Raw genomic sequence first — 21319 nt, forward strand, 5'->3', positions numbered from 1 at the left:
CCGGGACCACGCACTTACAGACCACGCACTTACAGACGTTCCTCGGGCTCACAGGAAGGAGTGCTGTCTCGTTGTCTGGGGCTTGAACAGACAGGACAGGGCGCTGGCTGGGTGAGGGGTTTAAAGGGCTGGTGCCGTGGTGATGTCAGCTTCCCCCGCTGCCTCACCCCTCAGCCCCCTCCCTGCTGGAGGAAACTGGCTCCCTTCCCCACCCCCAGCGCCCCCAGTGACTCCACATAGGCTCCATATTTGGGGAAAGACACCAAGTTGGAGCAGTCTGCCAGGGGCTGTGGAGACATTCTCCGCGTGCTTTGGGGATGGAGCGGGCGGGGGGCGGTGCTGCGCTGCCGGCGGGGAGCCGGCCGGGAAAAGCCTTTTATGGACAGGACCGTGAAGGCTTTCCCTGCCGTCTGAACTTAAGGCTGCCCCTTCACTGTTCCTGGAACCCAGGTTTGAAGGGAGGGGAAGATTCAGGAGGGCCTGATCAGAGAGCAAGAAAAGGGGCTATGGGGCCGTAGAGCCTAAGGTTTGTGAGGGGCAAATAAGCTACTCTCTCCTTTCAGGGCTGGAAGAGGGAACTACCCTTTCCCGGGGACTTACTACAAGCTGCATTTTGCAGATACTCTCATTTCATACTCACAGCTACATTGGGAGGGTGTAATTACTATCCCCATTTTACAGATGAGGAAACCAAAGCTCAAAGTTTCATACCCACAGCCACACAGGGAGTCATGAGTGGCAGAGCCTGGGCATCTGCAGCTATCAGCCTGGAGGCTGGAGAGGCCATCAGGGCTGCTGTTTCTGTTGCACTACCCTTCTTAAATTAAGCAGCATTTTCAGTTGGGATGGGTCTTGAGTTTTATGCTTTAGTTGGGGGTAGGATTTAAGGGTTCAGCAGCTGAGGCACCTTCCTCCAGAATGTTAATCTGGGCTCTTATCCAGAGGCAGTGGCAGTCTCTAAGGCCTGGCAGGGCCTGAGGCACAATCATTGGGGTAGGATGGTCAGGGAAGAGGCTATAGTCTCTTCCTCCTTCCCTCTAGGTCCAATAGTTCCTTATCTATCCTGGAAAATAGACTGGACCCTATCATTCCAGGAAAGAAACTCTGACTCATACATTGCTTGTATCTGGATTCAGGTACCTCAGAGAGGGTAAGTAAGGGTAAGGGTAAGGTTCCCTGGGCTTCCGGCCTTGCCACTCCCCATCCTGGGGCTGCTTGGTTAGAAGACCGAATACACAACCAACCCAAGCCAGGCAAGGCCTCAGGGATGAGGGGGAGTCAGGGGAGGGGTCAGCCTAGGGAGCCCTGCCAACCAAGCCTGCCTCGAGTTTACTTCAGAGCCCACTGGCACAGACCTATACTGCCCCCCAATGGCGCTTTCAGGGAAGAGCAGGGAGGGAAGCTGGGGATCAGCAAGCATCCTTCATCCTCAATCCCATTCCTGGACCCCACAGACCTCCGGCTGTGTCCTGAATTCACCACAGATTCCTTGGCTGCCAAATCTTGCCCTTTGTAGCCTGTTGAAATCTAAAACTCCCTTGGAGCCTGCCTGCCATCCATCCATCCATCTTGCGTTTCCTGAGCACACCCTTCCCTGTTAACTTTGGCCAGCTGGCTTGCAGACATTCTCACTGTGTTTTAAGCTGCATCAGGAAGGAGCACTATCTGCAGCCTGCCTAGGTGGGAGGGCTCAGGTCAGAAGGGAGGCCAGTCTCAGTCTATGAAGAGTGAGGACCAGGGAGGGGAGAGGGCTGAGGAGAGGCCATTTCAGAGGTGAATGGCATGGACTGAGGCTTCCTCACTACCAACTTCTGTAAAGCACAGCGCCTGGCAAAGAGGAGGCTGCTGGTAAATGTTTACTGAATCAATGCTATGGCTCAAAGGAGAAGAAAAAGCGAAAATCAAAGAACTGCTGTTCCCAATGTGATCTTGACTTGGAAAAGACCAGAAGGCATGGGAAATGAAGACTCTACCCCTTACTGCTCTCAAAGGCTCTCCCCATACCTAGGAAGGGGGAGCAAACATGGGTCCAAGACTACATTTGGTTGTTTCTTTAATTGAATGCAGACTCATTCATAGAAAACACAAATGCAACTGTACCACAGAAACAGACATAAAATGGAGTTCTAGAAAAGAGATCCAGACCTGCCTCTTCTCTCCAACCCCAGGGAGAGCAATGAAAACATGTCTGGGTAAATAAAACACATTCCCACCCCAAGCCAGTGGACTGACCTGCACCTCCCCCATCCTTGGCATCTGGAATGGACCAGTGGAGTGAAGGGGAACCAAGGGCCAGAGCAGCCATTGGGCCCAGAGCTGGGGGAAACTCAATGTAAAAGCCAAGGTTTTAAAGGGATGTATGTGTGTTGTGACTTAACACACCGTGAGGATTTGGCTGAAGACTGGACATAGAAGTCAGCCCTGGGTCCTAGAGCGAGCTTAGGAATGGGGATACAGAGGGTTATAAGCATATCCCTTCCTTTGCCCTCTTTCTCAGATAGGCACTGGGGCTCACTTGGCTGTGGAGGAGCCTGGATATGAGCTGGGCTCGATACCCTCCCTCCTTTGCCCCTGGACATTCTTGGGCAGTGTCACTGGCACTGAAAGCCACCCACCCACACACACCAAGCTGGGGCTTGGCAGGACTTAGAGTCTGGAAAGAATGGAAGGGTGAGTTACTTTTCCCTCCAATCCTGGTGCCAGCATCAGTCTGGGGGACCGATGGAATGGGGAGGTGACCTCTGAAATGCAAGCTGACCCTGACTGCTAAAGAGCCAGCCCCTAATCGCAGATCAGAGAGAAGAGGCAGTGCTGCCTTGGGCCTCTCGCAGGCCTTAGCACCGAAGCATCTGGCACCAACTGAATAGTCCCCCGTGTCCCATGTCACCAACATTCCTGGCTGACTGGAGCAGGCAGTGATGGAGCCAGGTACAGCCCCACTGAGAATTGGGGTCCTGGTACAAAACAGAAAACCAGACCCCAGACTAGGGCTCTGGAGCAGGAGCCTGGGATGAAGAAAGGGCTCAGGGTCCCAGGCTGAGGGGGAGGGGAAGGACGGGCAAATGCAAGGCATGAAATGGGGAGGGCAACACCTTCCCTCCTTCCTCCTGCAGAGGGACAAACAGAGAGCCAACAGACAGGGACCCGTGGCTCCCAACACTGAGAAGAAAGCAGCAATTTGGCCACTGCCTGGAGCTTCAGGGGAGCAGGCCTTCTCCCTGGCAGAGGGCATGGCTCAAGGCCACCCCATGACTGTCCCAGGCCAGGCTTGGGCTAGATCACAATGTCCCACCCCCATTCAGCACTGGGCAGCAAGGTTGGGACTCACACCCCCAGCTCTACAGGGGCAGGTGAGGCAGAGGAGCTGAAGGCTCCATGAGGTGATGTCAGGGGCCCAGCTTGCACTAGAAGACATAGATCTTGTCCCGTTGCACGGTATCCAGGTCGTCGTCCAGTGTCAGCAATACCTGGTAGGGGTAGGGAGGGGGAAACACTAGGTCAGGCATAGGAAAGGGGCAACCTCCACCTTCTGCTCCACCCTCCTCGCTTGGGCCAGAATTATCTCACGTACCAGGAAAGATCCAAACATGGCGATGGAGGAGAGGAAGTGCCAGATGTCGTGGTCATCAAAGAAGTTGAGGAGGATGCAGTCTCGATTGTGCTCCCGTGACTCTGCAGGGGTTTTCTGGGGAGGAACAGGGAGAGCTGCCTGCTGACAAGCTCTGGCAAAGTGGCACCCAGCCCACCCTCTCTCCCACTGTACTCCAAGGCACTCTCTGTTCCCAACCCTTGATAGGAAAGCCTCCTCTCACTCTCTTCTGACTCGCCCATTTCCCTTATCTCCCATATCCAAGAAATGGCCTTTTGTACAAATTACTCCCTGAGGATGCTGGCTTCTGCCCTTTATCTTTTTCTCTTACTCTCTTGCCTTCAGATCCCTATTCCTTTTATCTAAGAGCATGGGGCTGTGACTGCCTTTAGAAGCCTCCAACTTGGAGATACTTGAAGGCCACCAATGCCTCCTAATCCATCTTCCTGCCTCAGACTCTGCCCCTGCTCTACCCCCCACAGCTCCTCCAGGTTGTTTTACATTTTCTCTAAAGCATTCAAGTCAGGCCATACCCCTACTCAAGGATGAGGTGGCCATGACCTGTGGGCTATAGCCTGTGGCCCTCAAGATCCTCCATGCTCTGCCTATAACCCCTAACCAACATTCACTAAACATCTACCCTGTGTCGGGGGCTGCCTGTGTTACATGGTGAGCTAGAGAGATGACTATGACTTTCTTACCTTCAGGAAGCCCACCATCTTCCATGGCACCCAAATTAGTATATTCACTCACCACCTAGGCTGCTTCATTTATCTCCACCTCTTTATCGTTAAGTCAAGTCACATCATCTCTTGGCCATGGGGCAGTTCTCCATCATCTATCACCCATTTATGGCCAAGAGCAAGCCCACTTCCTCCAGGAAGCCTTCTTACACTTCATAACTCAGAGACTATTTTCTGACCTTCTGTACACTGCCCCCTGAGCGACTTTTGCCTGTCCTCTTCGTTTCATGTATCATATTGTAAACAGCAAGACAAGAACTAATAGTCTCTCTCCCTTGAACTAGATTATAAGCACCTCAAAGGCGCAAACCATGTCAGACTTAGTTCTGACCTCTGAACTAAAGTCTGAAACAACAGTGGTAGGTTCCTTATGAGGCCGAGGAGAAACCCTGACATCTCTGACTTCAAAACTAGTTGTGCCTCTTACAGGCTGTATGACCTTGGACAAGCCTCAGCTGCCTCCTACGCAAAGTGGGGGTGCCTCCATGATGGAATGTTAGCACTAAAGGAGAGAGCAGCTAGGAAAGTGCTGGCTGGCCCACAGGCGGTGTCCACAAATGATCATGAAAAAGAAGATCTATTGTCTGTTGGCTCACAAGGACTTTGTGGGTGACCACCCAACCCTCACAGCAGGATGACTACTTACCTGCCAGGTGCTGAGTCCCTGGAAGAAGAAATAGAGTGCAAAGCCCCAGACCACGGAAGTGCAGAGAATGCAGAGCAGGGGGATGAGCTTGATCCTCTCCCCACTCCGAAGCTGAGGGGTGAGGAAGGGAAAAGTAGCTTGAGGGTCAGACCCTGCCCATCCCATTGCCTGGCCATTCCTGATGCTGCCTTCCTGGTGCCTTCCCCAGCGTTCAAGAACACTCCTTTAGGAAGTCTTGTTGAATTCCTATCATCACCTCACACAGCCATATAGCTCAACCTGTTCCCATGCTAGCTGCCTGATGTCCTTGCCCCTGACGTCCACTCAGGCTGGACCTCTGTGTACTCAGAGCTCAGTGATGGTGGAGTCTGCTGGCCAGGAGGCACTCCCTCTCCAGGGACTCCTCTCACACTGGATGGCATGAAGGTCTCTAGGGAGCCACTGTTCCCTCTTCAACTGGTCCTCAGAGGCCCAAGCCCACCACAGATTCAGTGAGCTCAGCCTCCTAACTCCTTCTGGATTTAATGTGGGCCTTAAATCTGCTGCCTGAAATGCTACCAGTTTCACGGGCCATTCTAAGAATGTGGAAGGGACTCAGTAAGTGGCTTTTAAGATGTAGTTGGCTCCCTGGGTTTGCCCAGGGGGTACAGACAAAAAGCTGTAGCCCCTCTTCTCCTCAAACCCCACTGGGATCAAGAGAAGGGCAGAAGACAGATGCACAGAAAAATGCCCCTCCTTCTCAGTGCTGCCCCAAGCAGGCTGTATCCTTCTCCTCCATAAAAGGCAGGGCAGTGGGCAGAGAAGCCTTGGGCATTCCCCACTCACCTTCATGATAATGTAGAAGGCAAAGTAAAGAAGCAGGTTGCAGATGCCAATGGCCAGTAAGTAGGAGGCAAAGTCATTGGGGCGCATGATGAGCCCATAGGCAGCCCTGGCAAGAGGGAAGAAGAGATGGTGAAGCAGGGGAGGGCCGGGAATAAGGGAAGGGCTCTCTCTCACCTCAAACCTCACCATGTTTTATTAAGATGTGGGGCCAGGGCTGGAAGCCCACAGAAGATTCTAGAACCCCAGGTGCCCCTACCCCCTCTCTTTAGCCCCCATTTCCCTCTCAGGCCCAAAACTTAGAAGCTGTCCATGGCCCCCAAGGCAGCCAGCAGCTGGCCAAGATCCCAGCTCTCTTGCCTAGCCAGGCTACCGTAGACAATGGCCAGACTCACAGTGACCAGTTGATAATGTTGCCCATAACCAGCAGCACCATGCGGTCCTGGAGGGAAGCAGAGACACGGGGACTGAGAGAGGGGAGGGGAAGAGAGAGGGAGAGAAGTGGGAGAAGGCCCAAGTCAGTTGGTCTCCACCCCTACTCTGGGCTCTCAGCTATACCTCCCCACTGCACTACTGGAGATACGAGAACAGATGGGAGAGGAAGGGGCTGGGGAGCTGGGCAGGTACCACGTAGAGGGGCCTGCTGCACTGCCGGATGCAGTCCGTGTAGAGCACATGGAGGATGCGGCGGAAGATGCCTGAATCTGCAGGGTAACAGAATGGTGCTGAAAGGCATGGGCTGCCCTTCCTCCCAGGACCCCCACCTGACTCCAGGGCCTTCAAGGGCATTCCTCGCTCAGTGATTTCTCCAGGGACCGCAGAATCTGAAAGTTTCCTGCGCCCAGGTCCCTGAGGTCACCAAACCTTCAGTCCATGGGACCCTCCAGGCCTCCCTCCCTCTTGTCCTGCCCTGGGCATGCCCTTACCCAGCTTCCAGCGGCCCATGTAATAGAGCTGTATGCTGAGCAGCAGGGTAGCAATGATGTGAATGACAGAGAAGATGATCCAGAATGCCGTGTTCCCTTTGCCAAAGACCTGTCAGGAGGTCACCAAGGGCAGGGGTGAGGAGGCCTTGAGGAGCCTTAGCTTCTGTGGTCTGGTTCTCCATCAACAAGAGCCAGAGTGGCTGCTCAGCCTGGTTGGGAATCTCAGGGGGACCTAGGGAAGACATTCTTAGGGAGAGGATTCCCACCTGTGGGTACTGGAGAGAGGTGTATTGTGCACATACAAGTGTGTGAGTGCACAGGCACCTTTCCTATGAGGTGAGTGGAGGGTTCAGACTAGGCTCAAGGCACAGCAGGTCAGGGCCTCACCACGCCCAGCACAGAGAAGAAGATGACAATGGCCAAGCAGGCATAGGCGCTGTAGGCACTGGCATTGATGTCCGGGTGCCGCTTCTGGTAGAGCTTCAGCATACACAGTCCAGCGATCATGTACATGAATGATGTGTCTGGGGGTAGAACACAGAAGTGAGCTAAGAAACATCCATAAGACCTCAGCACAGAAACCACAGTCTGGACAACCAGAGAGGGAAGGGGGAACCCCCACACCTCACCACAGTCACAGACCAAGCTGGCAACAGGGTGACACTTGAACCCCAATGTTCCATCTCTCAAACTAATGCTGTCCCTTGCAGGCCACAATGCCAGCCCATTGGCTGTCACACAGTCTAACTTCCCCACTGAAGACAAGAACAAGCCGGAGAACTCAATGTGAGCACTCCCTGAGGGACTTAATTATCTTTGTTTTCTCAGGGTTTGTACATGCCTGGTACACAGGAAATGACAGAGCACCTGGATGCCTCTTTTCTATATACTAGGAGGTATGCACATATAGGCACTCCAGTCCTGGAGTCCCTGAATGGACTGAGTCTGGGAGCTCCATATGGGGAAAAGGGGTGGGGGTGGTAGAAGACTTGGGCAGGTGCATGAGTTGGCAATAGAAGAGGGAGGCCTCACTCACCAAACTGGAAATTGGTATAGTTGGGGCAGACGTGATAGCAGGCACTGAGTAGCCCCTCCATCATCAAGGCTGTGCCCATAGCATAGAACAGGCCAAAGTGTTTTGGGATCCCACATTCCTATTGTGGAAAAAAGGTAGGGAGGTGGCAAGTTGCTCAGAGAGAGGGAGTAAGGAAAGGATCCAAAAGAGGGAGCCCTCAAGAGAGGAGAAGGTACAGGGTGGGATGTGGGCAGAACAGGTGTGTGGGCAGGGCACTGCCTGCCCGAGTTTTCTGGAGCTGAGGCCTTGATGGGCCAGTGAGCAGGTAAGAAGGCAGGTGGGGTGCTTCCTCACCAGGGCGTAGAGGTCATTGCGCAGCAGGGCCCGGTTGTGATTGATCTCCCGCTGCAGGATGATGAGCAGGAAAAGCAGCCCCAGCAGGATGTAGCCCAGGTTGCTGAGAATGTTGTTGAAGGCGCTGGAAGGGACAACACAAAGCACATTCCTGGGCCTCAAACCCTGGCATCTTCCCCAGCCTGGGCTAACATGTCACAGAGCTCTCACTCCCTGCCCTGATTCACCCATTGCCTGGGAAAGGGGCCTTCCAACACTGTCCTCACCTGAGGTTGCCCAGCGGGTGAGCACAGAGGAAATTGTAGTAGCAGATGTCCTGATTCCCTGTGACATTCACCACCTGCAGGAGGGAGAGGGAGCAGGGGATAAGAGTGTCAGAGCACCGACTCAGCTCAAAGCCTGGGCAAAGCAAGTATCAGGCCCAGCCACTCCAGCCAATAGGCAAAGGATAGAAGTGCCACCATAGATAGCAGGTGTGCGCATGCTCCTTTTGAAAACAGTGATGCAAGGGGCACAGTCACTGTTCCACCCTCACAGGGTGTGGCTGAAAGCCCTGAGGCATATGGTTCTTGGCCCACATTACAGAGAAAAGGGAAAAGAAACCAATACCTACAAAGTCCTACACTTGTTTCATAAATCTCCACAACTTCCCCCTTTTTTGCAGATGAAGAAACTGATGCTCAAGAGGTTTTAAGTGATTTTCTCCAGGTCACCCAGCTGGTAAGGCAGAGCTGGGATCTGAACCCACGTCCCGTGACGCTAGTATTTGTGCCCTTTCCAGAGGCTAGGCTGGGAGGGTCTGCTCTTTGGAGTGATGCCCCAGACTGTGGTAAAGACCTGTGGCTGTGCAGAGTGCTCAGCCCAGGGCCTAAGCCAGCCCCTACCCTCTCACCGTCTGGTAGGTGATCACCAGCTGCACCACTGGAAGGGCATAGAAGACAGCAATGGTGGCGATGTTCCTGAGGGATGGAAGGACAGTGGTGAGGTGGGCAGAACCCAAGAAGCTGCCACACACCCCATCAATAACAGGAAGCCCAGACTGTTCAGCTCACTCACCAGAAGTAGATCTGGTACTTTTTCCGCAGGATGCGTTTGTCCTTCCGTGCCAAGTCAGCCACGTAGAGGTATTGCTGAGGAGAAGCTGGAGTGAGCCCCACTTACTCACCCTCTAATAAAAGCCATGCTCATGCACGTTAGGGGTAGACAAAAGGGCCTTTCCTCACACAGGCCATAAAGGAGGCAGGGTTCTAGGGCATCCCATTGCTGCAGTTGGTTAGACTGAGGGCTGGCCAATCAGCAGAGAGTTGAGTTACTTTCCCCTAGAATCTATCCTGCCCCAGCTGCTTCCCTAAAAACCACCCAGTAGGGGTTCAGATGTGCCCAAACACACAATCTCCTTTCTTAGGGAAACTTCTGGCCAGGGTCAGACCCACAGACCTTGGTGCGAATGACATTCTTGTCAGAATCAATATCAGTCAGTGTGTCATAGTCATCCTCTTCCACAGAGCTCATGGAGTCCAGTCGTGGCCGAGTGCCCACTGGGTCAAGGGGGCGATCTGGGAAGGGCAGGAAGGGGAGTTACATTGGTGGGCACAGTAACCCTGGGTCTGTCCCCTCCCCACCCTGTCTGAGGCAACTGTCAAAATTACCAGGCAGTTCGGAAGAGGCAAATTGTGGGCCAGGGCTCAGAGCAGGGGTACATATGGGCTCAGCCCTGGAGGGGAGATCAAGTGCTCCTAGGCCTTGGGGGGAACAAGGGTGGGCTCTGGAATGTGGCCACCAAACAAGGACTTCTCTAGGTTTGCTCTAGTCCTTGCTCCCCTTACTGAGCTAAGGCTTCCCAGGCCAGGACACTGAACCAACCCCAGACCCCAGACACAAGAAACAGGATTGAATTTGGCAAAAGTCATATTGATTAGAAAGTACCCAGCCCTGTGAGTTCTGAGAAGACATTGTCTTGGCCCCCACAGGTTAAAGATCCAGTGGACCGTAGAGTGCAGGCAAGGATGAGAAGTTGCCTTTAGAAAGGGCATCCTCTCCTTTACCTTCTATCACCTTCAGAAGCACCTATCAGAGACCTTGCCTGGACAAAGCCCCCAGGAGGCCAGGCCAAGACACCTATGCCCAAAGGTCCTAGTCCAGCAGGGCAGGGAGTAAGGGTGCTATCAAGAGCATCTGAGAGCATGTGGCCTGAGACTGGCTGGCCCAGGCAGTAGCTGGAAGCAAGGGTAGGGTACCAGTCTTCCAGCCCCAGAGGCCTGTGCCTGCCTATCTCAGAAGACACAGAACCAGCAATTATTGGCATTAGATGGGGAAGCCATGCACAAAGCATCTTTCTGGCCCCAGAGCTGACTAGCTCTGGTCAGCCACCCTGGCAGAAGCTGATTGGCAGAGCAGCCCCACCCCCTCCCCCACATCTACCCATGGCAATGCACAGCTGCCGCATCTGGCCAGAGGGGAGGCGCCGCTTGAACTGGTCGTGCCCTTCAAAGGAAAGGGAAAGTTACCAGGGTTCTGGGGCCAAGGAGGAAAGGACAAGGGAGGAGAGGGCCTGGGAGAACAGCAGGCCCTTCCCTGGTTCCAGCATCTGGTAGAAGAGGCAATCACCCACCATCACTTCACCCAGCCAACACCAGCCCTACACCAGCACAGCCCCTGCCCTGTGGGCCACTCACCCTGATAAGTGTAGGCAAGGTCCCCGGTACCAGTGCTGTCAACCAAAACATCAGTGGATCCAGAACAATTCTCTATAGGGAATGGTCAAGTAGTGAGCAGGGAAGGGTATGCTTGGTCCAACCCCAACGGGCTCTGATCAGCTGCAGAGAGAATTGGCTGGCTACTCTGCCAGCTCAGAGGTAGCCACCCAAGGAGACTAGGCTGTGAGTGGGCAAGCACCACCTCTGCCTTTGCTACCTACCAAAGGAGCCATAGTTATAACTCTCGTATGGGGAGCTGCCAGGGAAGGTATCAGCCAGGATCCGAGGGTGACCTGTAACGAGAAGTCAAGGTCCCTTTAGCCCTAGAGCTAGAGAAAGACCTAGAGCCAGAGAGAAGAAAAAAAGAATCCAGGGCAGACAGGCACAGAGGGGCCATGCCAATATCACTGAATAAGCACCTATCTTGGCAAACTAACCTTGTTCCCACCACTACCACGTACCCAACCTCCCAGGTGATTCCCCAGTGGAAGCCATCTTATGATGAGAGAGGAAGGTCAAGGAACTAATGCATGGAAGTTACCAGCAACAAGGATGGATAACACTCAGCCTGCCCAGGTCCCACCCAGGCACCTCTTGCACTTCACTGCCCTCCCCAACTCTGACTCTGGCTACTCTGTCCATAGCACCTGGGGCTTACCAAGGAGAGAAGCTGAGAGAGAAGGTCCCAAGCAGGAGGGAAGATAGAAAGAGAAGGAGGGATGGGTTGAATGAGAGAGAATACAAGATTAGTGACTCCAGATACTGTGAACTGCACTGCTTAAGGCAAACAGACAGTTAGCTAGAACACAGAGAAGGAATCACGGGGCTGCCTTTAAGTTGTGCATGCCAAGGAGGTATGGGCACAATATCCCACCCTGGTTTTCATTTTACTCCTAACTGAATATCCCAGAAGCCCCCAGTCCTTTCTCTGCCAGTTCCTGAGGGAAACATCCACCAGTACTACCTCCAGAACACAACACTAACCCTGACCTCCCACCCAGGCCCCTGGGAGGTACCACTTTCTGGGCAGGCTCGGTCCACGGCCACCAGCAGAGTCTTCTTCCTCTGCCTGCAGGGACAGAATTCAGAGGCTACTCAGACAACCCTGGGAAGAAGACTGGGCAACCTACTTCCGTAGAGATACCACCTCGGAAAACCATGAAAGGGTTGCTATGAGTTGAAATTGATTCAACAGCTGCAAGTTAGTTAGTTGAGTCAGACAGGATAGGATGAGGGTCTCTCCTATGCTGGGCTGCCCTTCCTTCCACCCACCCCATCCTGATCCCTGTAACCCTGTTGTCCATCCATGATCCCAGGGTCCTCCCAGGCTGGAAAGCAATGAGGGGTCTTCCTGCTTGGGAAAAAGGTTGAAGGGAAGAGGTAGTTCCCAGAGGAGGGGAGCATGGACAACAGACCCTAGCAGAGATCTACCCTGCTGTGCCCCAACCCAAGCTCCACACTGGCCTGTGGATGGTCTGGAATATTCTCCTGGGCCAGCTTAGACCCTGCACAAACATCCATCTTCAACCACATCCCCTGCCCACCCACCCAGAATAGAGGTAGGCTCAGCCAGCTCCACTTTACCTCCAGTTCTCCCAACAGGCCAGGAGGATGGTCAGCAGGTAGAAGGAGAGAAATATGCCCAGGCAAAAGAGCATACCACCAACGTAGGCCTCAGCTGCATGGAGAGAAGCAGAAAGAGGAATGCATTGATCGATGCCTTCCATGACTGCCCATGGTACACAAGGTCCTTCATGATCTGGATTCTCTCCCCAGTCTAATCTCTCACCACTTCTCCCTTCCAACGTAATAACCCAGCCCGTCTGAACAACTTGCAAGTCCCCAAAGACACCAAACTTTAACATGATTCCTGTCTTTGCTCACGTTGCACCCTCTGCTAGAATGCTCTTTATTTTTTATTATGGTGAAATATATATAATTAAACATTTGCCATTTCAACCATTTTTACATATACAATTCAGTAACATTTATTCCATCCCCCATGTTGTACAACCATTACAACATCCAAATCTTAGAACTTCTTCTACTTCTCAGTAACTCCATCTTGACTTAGCCTTCAAAACATAGCTCTGGGACCATGTCCTCTACAAATCCTTATTGGGCCCTTCACAGTTCCCATAGTACCTGCTCTTTGTTCATCACAGCTCTCAGCACTTTGTTGCAACAGCTTTTCTCCTTATCTGTCTGTCCCTCTACACCGTGAGCTCCCTAAGGTCTGAGGCCCTAGCATAGCACCTGGCACACAGAGGCGCTCCATAAATATTTGCTGGATAAATAACCTATATAGAAGAAACTTCTTTCCCCTCCCATCACAATCCTTTATGTTTATTTTATACTTCGAAATTTACAAAGGGCCCCATTCAGTCATTCAGTAAATATTTATTGAGCACTGGCTTGAGGCCTGGTTCTTATATTTTTCGCTAAACCTGACAACCTGGTAAGCCTAATGGGACAGATTCTATTATCCCCATTATACAGAATAGACAGGGAAACTGAGGTTCAATGAGATTGGTCTGCTACTCAGTGGCAGAGCGAGGACCAGAACCAGTACTTTAACCTTTAGTCATGGAATCTTTGCACCACACGACGCTAGAATGCACTACCCATCATGTAGCCTGACATGACCTCCTTCCTACTGCCTCAGTCCACTTGAGTAGGACCTCATCACCCTCCCCTCTCAGAGAACATCCCATACCCTAGGTCTGAAGAAAGAGCCAGGAGCCTGCTCATCCTGCCTCTACCACCCATACTCACACGTGACTGCTTGAGATACCAGCACTGACAGAGTTTTCTGGCGGTGTCCTTGATCAACTGGTTCATCTAGAAGTAAAATGTCAAATTGGTAAGGAAGTGGTCACCTGGAGCTTGGCTAGAGTTAGTGGGACCACACCCACCAACTAGCAACACAGGCTTTTCTACCTCCCAGGAAGCAACCAAGCCCTCCCCATCCCTTGCCAGGCCTAGGGCACAAAATGTACCTTCTACAAAGGGGTAGAAAGGCAAGGAACCCCCACAGGCCTGGTCTTCAGTCTTCACCACCACCACCACATAAAAGCTGTTGCTTGGGAAGTCTTTGCGCTGCAGGATAATGTTGATGATGACAATTAGCAATATCATCATTACCATCCTTTTCTGAATACTTGTTTTGGGCCAGATAATATGCTATTCTCTTTATATGTATTATTTTACTTAATCCTCATAAAAAAATACTTTGTATAAGTACTATTATTGTCCCTGTGAGACAGGTTCAGAGAAGTCAGCTTAGAGTCAGTCACACCACTAGTAAGTGGTATAGCCAGGATCAAACCTAGTTTCATCTATCTGGCTCCAGAGCCCAAACCCTGAACCTCTATGCTACCGCCAGCTGAGCACATGGGTTGTGGAACTCATGGGTTGTCTTTATTACAGCCTGGGAAGCAAAATCAGAGGTGCTACGTTACCTCTGACTGTTGCATGGCTGGAAGTTATAAGGTGAACACATGTCTTCCCCCTCCCTGTCCCCAGAACAGGTTTCAGCCTTCACCACAGGTAGCACCCAGCATCCAACAAGGCCTTTCCTCTCCTCACTATCATTGCAATGAATGAAGTATATATGACAGCCTGAAAGAGGACTTTTCCTGTCACCAAGCTGATTAAGGTTAAATTCCCACAGATTTCAGAAGACCCCAAGTCACAGAGACTAGAGGGCCAAGACTCAGTCTTGTGAGTAAGACAGGAACAAGGCAGAGGAAAAGAAGTAAGGTTGAGGAAAGCTAATCACCTGGCTACATCTCCCAAAGGCTATGTGTATAGCCTACCTGCACTGTGATGGCTGCCTTCTTGGTCATTGTCTGGTACATGCCGATGAAGGCCACATTATTGTCCAGGTCATAGACAGGGCACTACAGAGGGAGGAAGGAAAAGGCAGATGGAGAGGGGGTTGGGCCCTATTCCTTCTCTTTGACAACCCCACTACCTTCTGGTGGAGAGAACAGTAAAAGGGTCAGGTAACTTACCAGGACATCCTGGATGGAAATGACAGAGCAGGGGAAAGCCTTGTTGGAGGTCACCTTGACAATCACCGAGTCCACACCCTCAGGGAACTCATACTTGAAGTACTAAGGGCAAAGGAAGGGAGTGGTGGTAGGGGAGCCCCATTTCACGTGGATACTCTTTGTCCCTATGGAAGGGAGCTGTCTCCCCTTAAGCGAGGACCTAGAATTTTCTCAGGATTGGACAGTGGCAGGAAGAACCCTGATTATAAGCAGTCTCATTTTCTGTATGCTGCTCCCCTCAGCCTCAGCTGGGCATTCAGAACAATGTGTGAGAGGAAGACCCCATGTCTCTGCATTGTCCCATGTGGTCTGTTCCTTAGCAGCTTAGGACTACAGCTCCTATTTCCAGAGAGTCCCTCCATGGAAAGTCAGCCTGCTCAAAAGTCCCAGCAAAGACCCCTGACTTCTCCTGTTCTCATGTCCAAGCTTCCCATTTCTTCTCTTGAGTGGCAGTTGACAGGGAAATTTTACCTGGGGTTGAGCTGCTGTGGTATTGAAGCTAAACTGCTCCCCAGTCCTGTAGGGCAGAGAAGAGGCCCCCATGGTCACTCCTGGAGCGTGGGAAGGAGGCCAGTCCCCGGGGTCCCCTTGCTCTCCCCGACAGACCTGAGCACAAAGTCATCCATGCGGCTGACTCGAAGATGGTATGTGGTGTTGACTGGTGACAGGGTTGACACATCCACATAGAAGAACTGGACCTCAGACTCATTCTTGGTGAGGGGCTGACATAGCGTCCGTTCCACCTTTTGGTAGAGGTACTTGCGCTGATACCTAAGGCCCAAAGCAGAGGGTTAGGAATGACTACTGACCCAGCTAGTTGGCCCCTAAAGGGTGCAAGGCCCCAATTCTTCCAATCTGGTTTTCACCACCCTGTTATTCCTACCCACAATGGGCTGACAAGCTCCAGGCTGGCTGACTTGGCCCTCATGCCATTGACCAGACTCTTGGTTCAGGGAATGGGGAGAAGAAATAGAAGGGGCTCCTGGAAGGTCTGAGGCCCTGAATGAGGTTCTGGGCAAGGCTGGGACTAAGCCATCTCCCTCCCTGATCCCTGGGTCCTACTCACAGCCCTCGCAGGATTAGGGGCACCTGGAAGGACACCACAGCTTCCTTCTGGCGGACTACGAACAGCAAAGGAGCCCCCTTCTGCTTGTTCAGGACATTCACAGACACACGCACACCCTCCGTCTGCAGAATGACATGAAAATGACCCTCAATCAAGCTGTGGTGACTGTACCTCTGCCACCTAGGCACATGACTCCAGGGACCTTGAGCCCTGCTTTCCCTCATGCTAACCTCTGTGTTCTTGTCCTGTCTTCTGCCAGAGCAACCCCCAGCCTCCAGGAGGCAGCAGGTTTATGTAGGGCAGCAGGACCCAAGGAACTGAAGAGCCTAACTTCCCAACAGGAAACCAATGGAGACTTTGGGAGACTCAGGGACGCCCCATTCCTACCTGTGTGTATGGGGATGAATACATCTGCACATACGGGTGCATACACACATATGAATGAAAACACAAGAGCAAGAAGTGTCCTTCACCCTTCTTCCTTATGAGCCAGGAAACCAGCAGAAAGCTCCTTTCCAACAACTATGCTAGGGGCCAGAGCCCAGCAATAGTGAAAGGCAAGTTGTATCCCTAGCTCTGACCAATGGACAGGGCTATGGAGAAGTCACTTCCATATCTGAGCCTCACTTTCCGCCTCTATAAAATGGAGACACTCTCACCATTGGAGCAACGGAGGAGATGACTGAAAGAGTATATGGGACAAAAGAAACTTAAAGGATGTAGGAGATCCTGGATAGAGTGGGAGAACAACGTAGAACTCAAAATAATTTTAAAAAAAAAGGGACCAAGTTTGCTGGTCTGATAGAGCCTGATGGAACCACTGAGACAATGGCCCCTAGCTGCCCTTCAGGTCTGGAATTGAACCCACTCCTGTGGCTTCCAGACAAACAAAAGGCATATGAGCTGAACATTTATTCAGATACATACACTCCTTGGAGAGAACAATCATGGGAGAATAGAAGGGCTGCTTATGCACAGGGAGACAGTTCAGGGGGGAGGAGTGCATGGAGGAAAGGACACAAGGAAAAGGTAACTATGGGGAGGAAGTGGGAGGGGAGCTGTTGCATTGTGGTAAATTGTAGTCAATGTCATGAGACAAAGTGTATGGAAAGTGAATTTGCTCTGTAAACTTTCACCCAAATCACAATTAATAAATAAATAAATAAATAGAGACTTAAAAGAAAAAAATAAAACTAAAGAAATCTTAAGAATGTTTGTTAATGGGCTACTAGAACCCAAGACCTAGTGGCCACAGCTCTCAGAGTGGCTCAAGATATGGGAAAAAAGGACTCCAAGCAGGTAGCTGAAAAGGAACAAGAGAAAATCAAACTTGAGAGAATCAGGCACTGAAGGCAGACCCGTTTGCCATAGAAACCAAACCCCTCCCAATTCTACGAAAAGCAAGCAGATTCCCATTCTCAATGCTACTGCTCCCCAGTAAAACCAGGCAATGGAGAGCGATGGGAGGGGAAGGTAGGGGAGAGCTGAGGAGGGGAGAAATCCAGAGAAAATGAATGAGACTGCTTGCTGCCAGGATAGAAGACCATGCACCCAGGCTGCAAGAATTCTCCCAAATCTTAGCTATGCCTCAGCTTCCCCCTAGCTATGCCCATGTTCAACTCAGGGACTCACAGATGAGTGAAAAAATGAAAGAAAAGTCAGGATGAGGAGCACTCCTCACAGTGGACAAACTCCCACTCTCTTCTCACCCAACTTGCGGTTGGCTTTATCTCTGCCACCCTCACTTACAAGGCCAGCTGGCTTTCTGAGGCAAGAGGAGGGCTGGAAGGCCCCTGCACTTACAAGAGCCTGGGAAGTTCTGCCTCCATCTCCTTGGGGAGTCTGGGCTGTAACTTGCCTGGGCAGAGCAGCCTGCAGCCTTTCAGTTCTGGGCCTGTCTCATTCTTCCCCTCCCCCAGTTTTCTGGGGCCAAGCCCAGTCACAAGCATACTTCCCCTTCACCCACAGCTCAGAAAGATTCTGGGTGTTAGAGGAGGGGGCAGGTCTGTGCCGCTCACACTGCAGCAGATGGAGTGGGCAAGGGGGTAGGGGGAGGTGAGGGTTCGAAGAGAAGATGAGAATGAGCCAACTTCAGAAACTGTCCAGTCGGAGCTTCAGAGAAAGAGCGGTGGCAATCGGAAAACAAGGATTGGTCAAGAAGCTCCAGCATGATTCTGAGAAAACAGAAACCCACTGGGGCAGCTAGTTCCTGGGGTTTCCTAAAAGAAGGCAGCAGAATCGCCCAGCCCTTGCCTGCTCGCCCACTCACCAGTGGCCTCCCAGCCCCAGCCTCAGCCCTCACCCGGTTGCGGGTCACAGTATGGTTGAAAGTGTAGATGTTGACCAGCTCACTGTTGACCTCGTCTACGTAGGTGCGCTCAAATTCGGCGTCTTTCTGCGAGACGTTCTTGGGCCCCAGAACCCCCAGATGGCTCTCGACCGAGGCCACCAAGAGCACCAAGAAGGGCAAGCACGGAGCGAACATGGCCCCGACAGGGCAGCAGTGGCGGCGATAGCGGTAGTGGCAGCAGTGGCGACGGGCGGCAGGACACCTCCAGGACAGGTTGCGGCTTCGGCCGCAGCTTCCAGCATCTCACTAGGACCAGAACTTTAACCCCGGCCTGAGATTAGGAAACGTCCCCTCCCAAGAGCCGCTGAGACGCTCCCAGGGGTCCCGGAGGGGAGGGGACGGAGGGGGTGGGGGCGGAGTACGAACCAATGTAAAGGACCCCAGCTCGCGAGGGGCTGAGCTCGGCCCCGAGACCCTACAGCCCCCGCCCAGGGCCGTGAGAGCGTGGGGCGGCTGGTTGCTGGGAGCCCGGAGACGCCGGAAAGGGGAAGGAGGGAGGAAAGGAGAGGAAGCCGGCTGCAGGGGTGGCCTGGGAGGGATGGAGAGTCTGAGGGTGAGGGGCGTGATCGGTGGTAGCGACCGCACGCCGAGCAGGGGTGAGTTTTCCGGGGCCTGGCCCTTTAAGGGCAAGCGGACGCGGCGGCCCCAGTGCTCTGAACTCTAGAAGTGAGCTGCGCTGCTACGCGGTAAACAGCGAGGCGGCCAGCCCGCCGGCTGACGTCAGGGGAAACTGACACAGATTTAAAGGGCCAGGTCCCATATTTGGACTTAAAGGGGTAGCAGCAGTCTAGCTGGAGAGGAAAGTCTGGGATTTCTACTCCTACCCCATTATAGTTCCTTCTTTCGTAATCTTGCCCATCTCCGGAAGCTCAGATTGGAATAAGTGGATGTTTCTAAGAAGTACTTGGTTCTTGGTGACAAATTATCTTTCCTCAGTCAGGAAGACCCCAGAACCCTTAAGGACCGGGGATGGTGGATGCTAGCAGTAATAATGATGCGATCTGCTAAGAATCACCATCTTTGGTCCATTTTTTTGCTTCTGGGCTCTTAAGAAACTGAAAACTCAAGAAATTAGGAAACGCGATGGCCTGTGGGTGAAGCTTTTGGGGCGGAAGGAACCCGCGTGCACTCTCATATCCCACTTCAGACCCCTTCCAGGCTTATGGGGCTATTCATCCTCTTCTCTGGAGAGGGATCGATAAAGTTCATTGAAATATAGTCACCTGCGGTGTAAATTGGTGAAACCTTTTCTGCTAAATATTTTGGCACTGTGTTGCAAAGAACTTTATACCCGTTGACCCAATAATTCCACTTCGGGGACTCTATACTAAATAAGAAATATAGATAAAAATTTGTGGGCAGCTATGCTCATCACTGTGTTATTTATCATATAAAAAATAAAGGAAACAAATGTGCATAATGACGGCGTGGTTAAATGCACTGTTGCCACGAATGCATCGAAAATGAGGTTTAAGACATTAAGGGACATGTAAATGGTAAATTCAGGATAAAACACTAGGTAAACTGTGTGTCTCCCCAATACATAGACAGGCATAGAGAAACTCTGAAGAAACTGCACAATAATAATAATAATAATAATAATGATCTCTCTGAATTACAGATTTTAAAAAATAACCTGTATCTTGTAATTTTCCTTCTGTTGAAATAGTATAGAAAAGTACATACACACATAGAAAAAAAAAAAAACACTTAATTGTGGGTGGTTTAAAATATTTTTTATACTTTTTTAAAAATTACAAACTATAATGTACCTGTATTCTTCCTTTTATAAGATGAATTTACTACTGTTGTTAAGTGCCATAGGGTCTGTTTTGACTCATAAGGACCCTAAGTACAACCAAACAAAATACTGCCCAATCTGTGACATCCTCACAGTTGTTCCTATTCTTGAGCCCAAGGAAAAGATACCCTAACAAGGGTCTGTTGTTGCTGGCAAGATTCTAGTGGTCTCAGATTGTGTCTCTTCCTTACTAACTGGGGGCATTGTTCCAGTGAAGACTATTTTACCTTATGACTAGCAATAAATATTTATTCCTTTCTGCACTAAATATTTAAAAGTACCTAATTGAGTAGTGAGAAGCCTGATGCCATGGTGGTTAAAGCATTCAGCAACTAACCAAAAAAAAAAAAAAAAAAGTCAGCAGTTAGAACTTACTAGCTGTTCCAGGGGAGAAAGATGAGACAGTCTGCTTACATAAAGATGTACAGCCTTGGAAACCCTATGAGATAGTTCTCTACCTTAAGGGTTGCTATGAGTCAAAATCTACTCAACAGCAGTGGGTTTTGGAATTGAGGAGCAGGTATTTGACTGCTAACCAGAATGTTGGTGGTTCAAAGCCCCATGGAAGGAAGATAGGGAAATATACTCCCATAAAGATTTATGACCTCAGAAACCCAGTGAGGTCACTATGAGTCGGATTTGACTCAATGGCACTAAGTTTCTTTCTTTCTTTTTTGATGGTACGGTGGCTAGAGTGCTTGGCTGCTAACCAGGTCAGAAGTTCGAACATACCAGCTGCTCCATGGGAAAAAAGATGTGGTAGTTTGTTTCCATATAGATTTACAGTCCTTGAAACTCAATGGGGCAGTTGTACTCTGGCCTACAGAGTCACTATGAGTCAGAATTGACTCAACAGCAGTGGATACTATGTAGCAGGCACTGTCTTAGTCACACTGGTCAAATGGTGACTGGGAGAATTACACCTGGCCCCTCCCAACTAGAGCACACTTGAGGATGAAGAAGATCTCATGAAGCAAACTGCAGGGACTGAAGAACCCTAGAGTCAGAATGAGAAAACCTTAGTGGTTCCCTAGACCAACCCCTTATTTTCCTGATGAATAAAGTTAGGTCCAGAAAACGTTAGCTAATTCATAATTCACTAGACTCATGCCTTGGTCCAGTATTTTTTTCCAGTACATCTAGATAATCCTGGATCAGCTAGATCAACAGGATAACAAGTTTCTTCATAATGAGTCCTCTATGCAATCAAGAGCTTTGGTAGTGTAGTGCCTAAGGCATCTGACTGCTAACCAAAA

At 51.2% G+C, this 21319-nt stretch overlaps 1 protein-coding gene across 1 annotated transcript; it reads right to left on the reverse strand.

The window, feature by feature from the left end:
- Positions 1-3404: 3404 nt before the first annotated feature.
- On the reverse strand, positions 3405-18561 carry SIDT2 (SID1 transmembrane family member 2). The gene is made up of 28 exons (XM_042780370.1): positions 18445-18561; positions 18215-18410; positions 15913-16034; positions 15453-15617; positions 15318-15363; positions 14808-14909; positions 14610-14693; positions 13791-13890; positions 13567-13632; positions 12376-12469; positions 11808-11860; positions 11013-11084; positions 10771-10842; positions 10517-10579; positions 9533-9651; positions 9152-9225; positions 8988-9054; positions 8362-8435; positions 8096-8219; positions 7763-7880; positions 7114-7250; positions 6727-6835; positions 6428-6504; positions 6196-6242; positions 5804-5909; positions 4979-5089; positions 3572-3685; positions 3405-3467 (listed from the first exon to the last, which is right to left on the reverse strand). The coding sequence occupies exons 2-28, from the start codon at positions 18395-18397 to the stop codon at positions 3405-3407; spliced, it is 2562 nt and encodes an 853-aa protein (XP_042636304.1). The 5' UTR covers positions 18398-18410; positions 18445-18561.
- Positions 18562-21319: the final 2758 nt, after the last annotated feature.

The sequence above is a fragment of the Orycteropus afer genome, unplaced genomic scaffold (assembly GCF_000298275.1).
Source record: "Orycteropus afer afer isolate SDZICR_OR568_19922 unplaced genomic scaffold, OryAfe1.0 scaffold00036, whole genome shotgun sequence".
NCBI classification, from domain to species: domain Eukaryota; kingdom Metazoa; phylum Chordata; class Mammalia; order Tubulidentata; family Orycteropodidae; genus Orycteropus; species Orycteropus afer.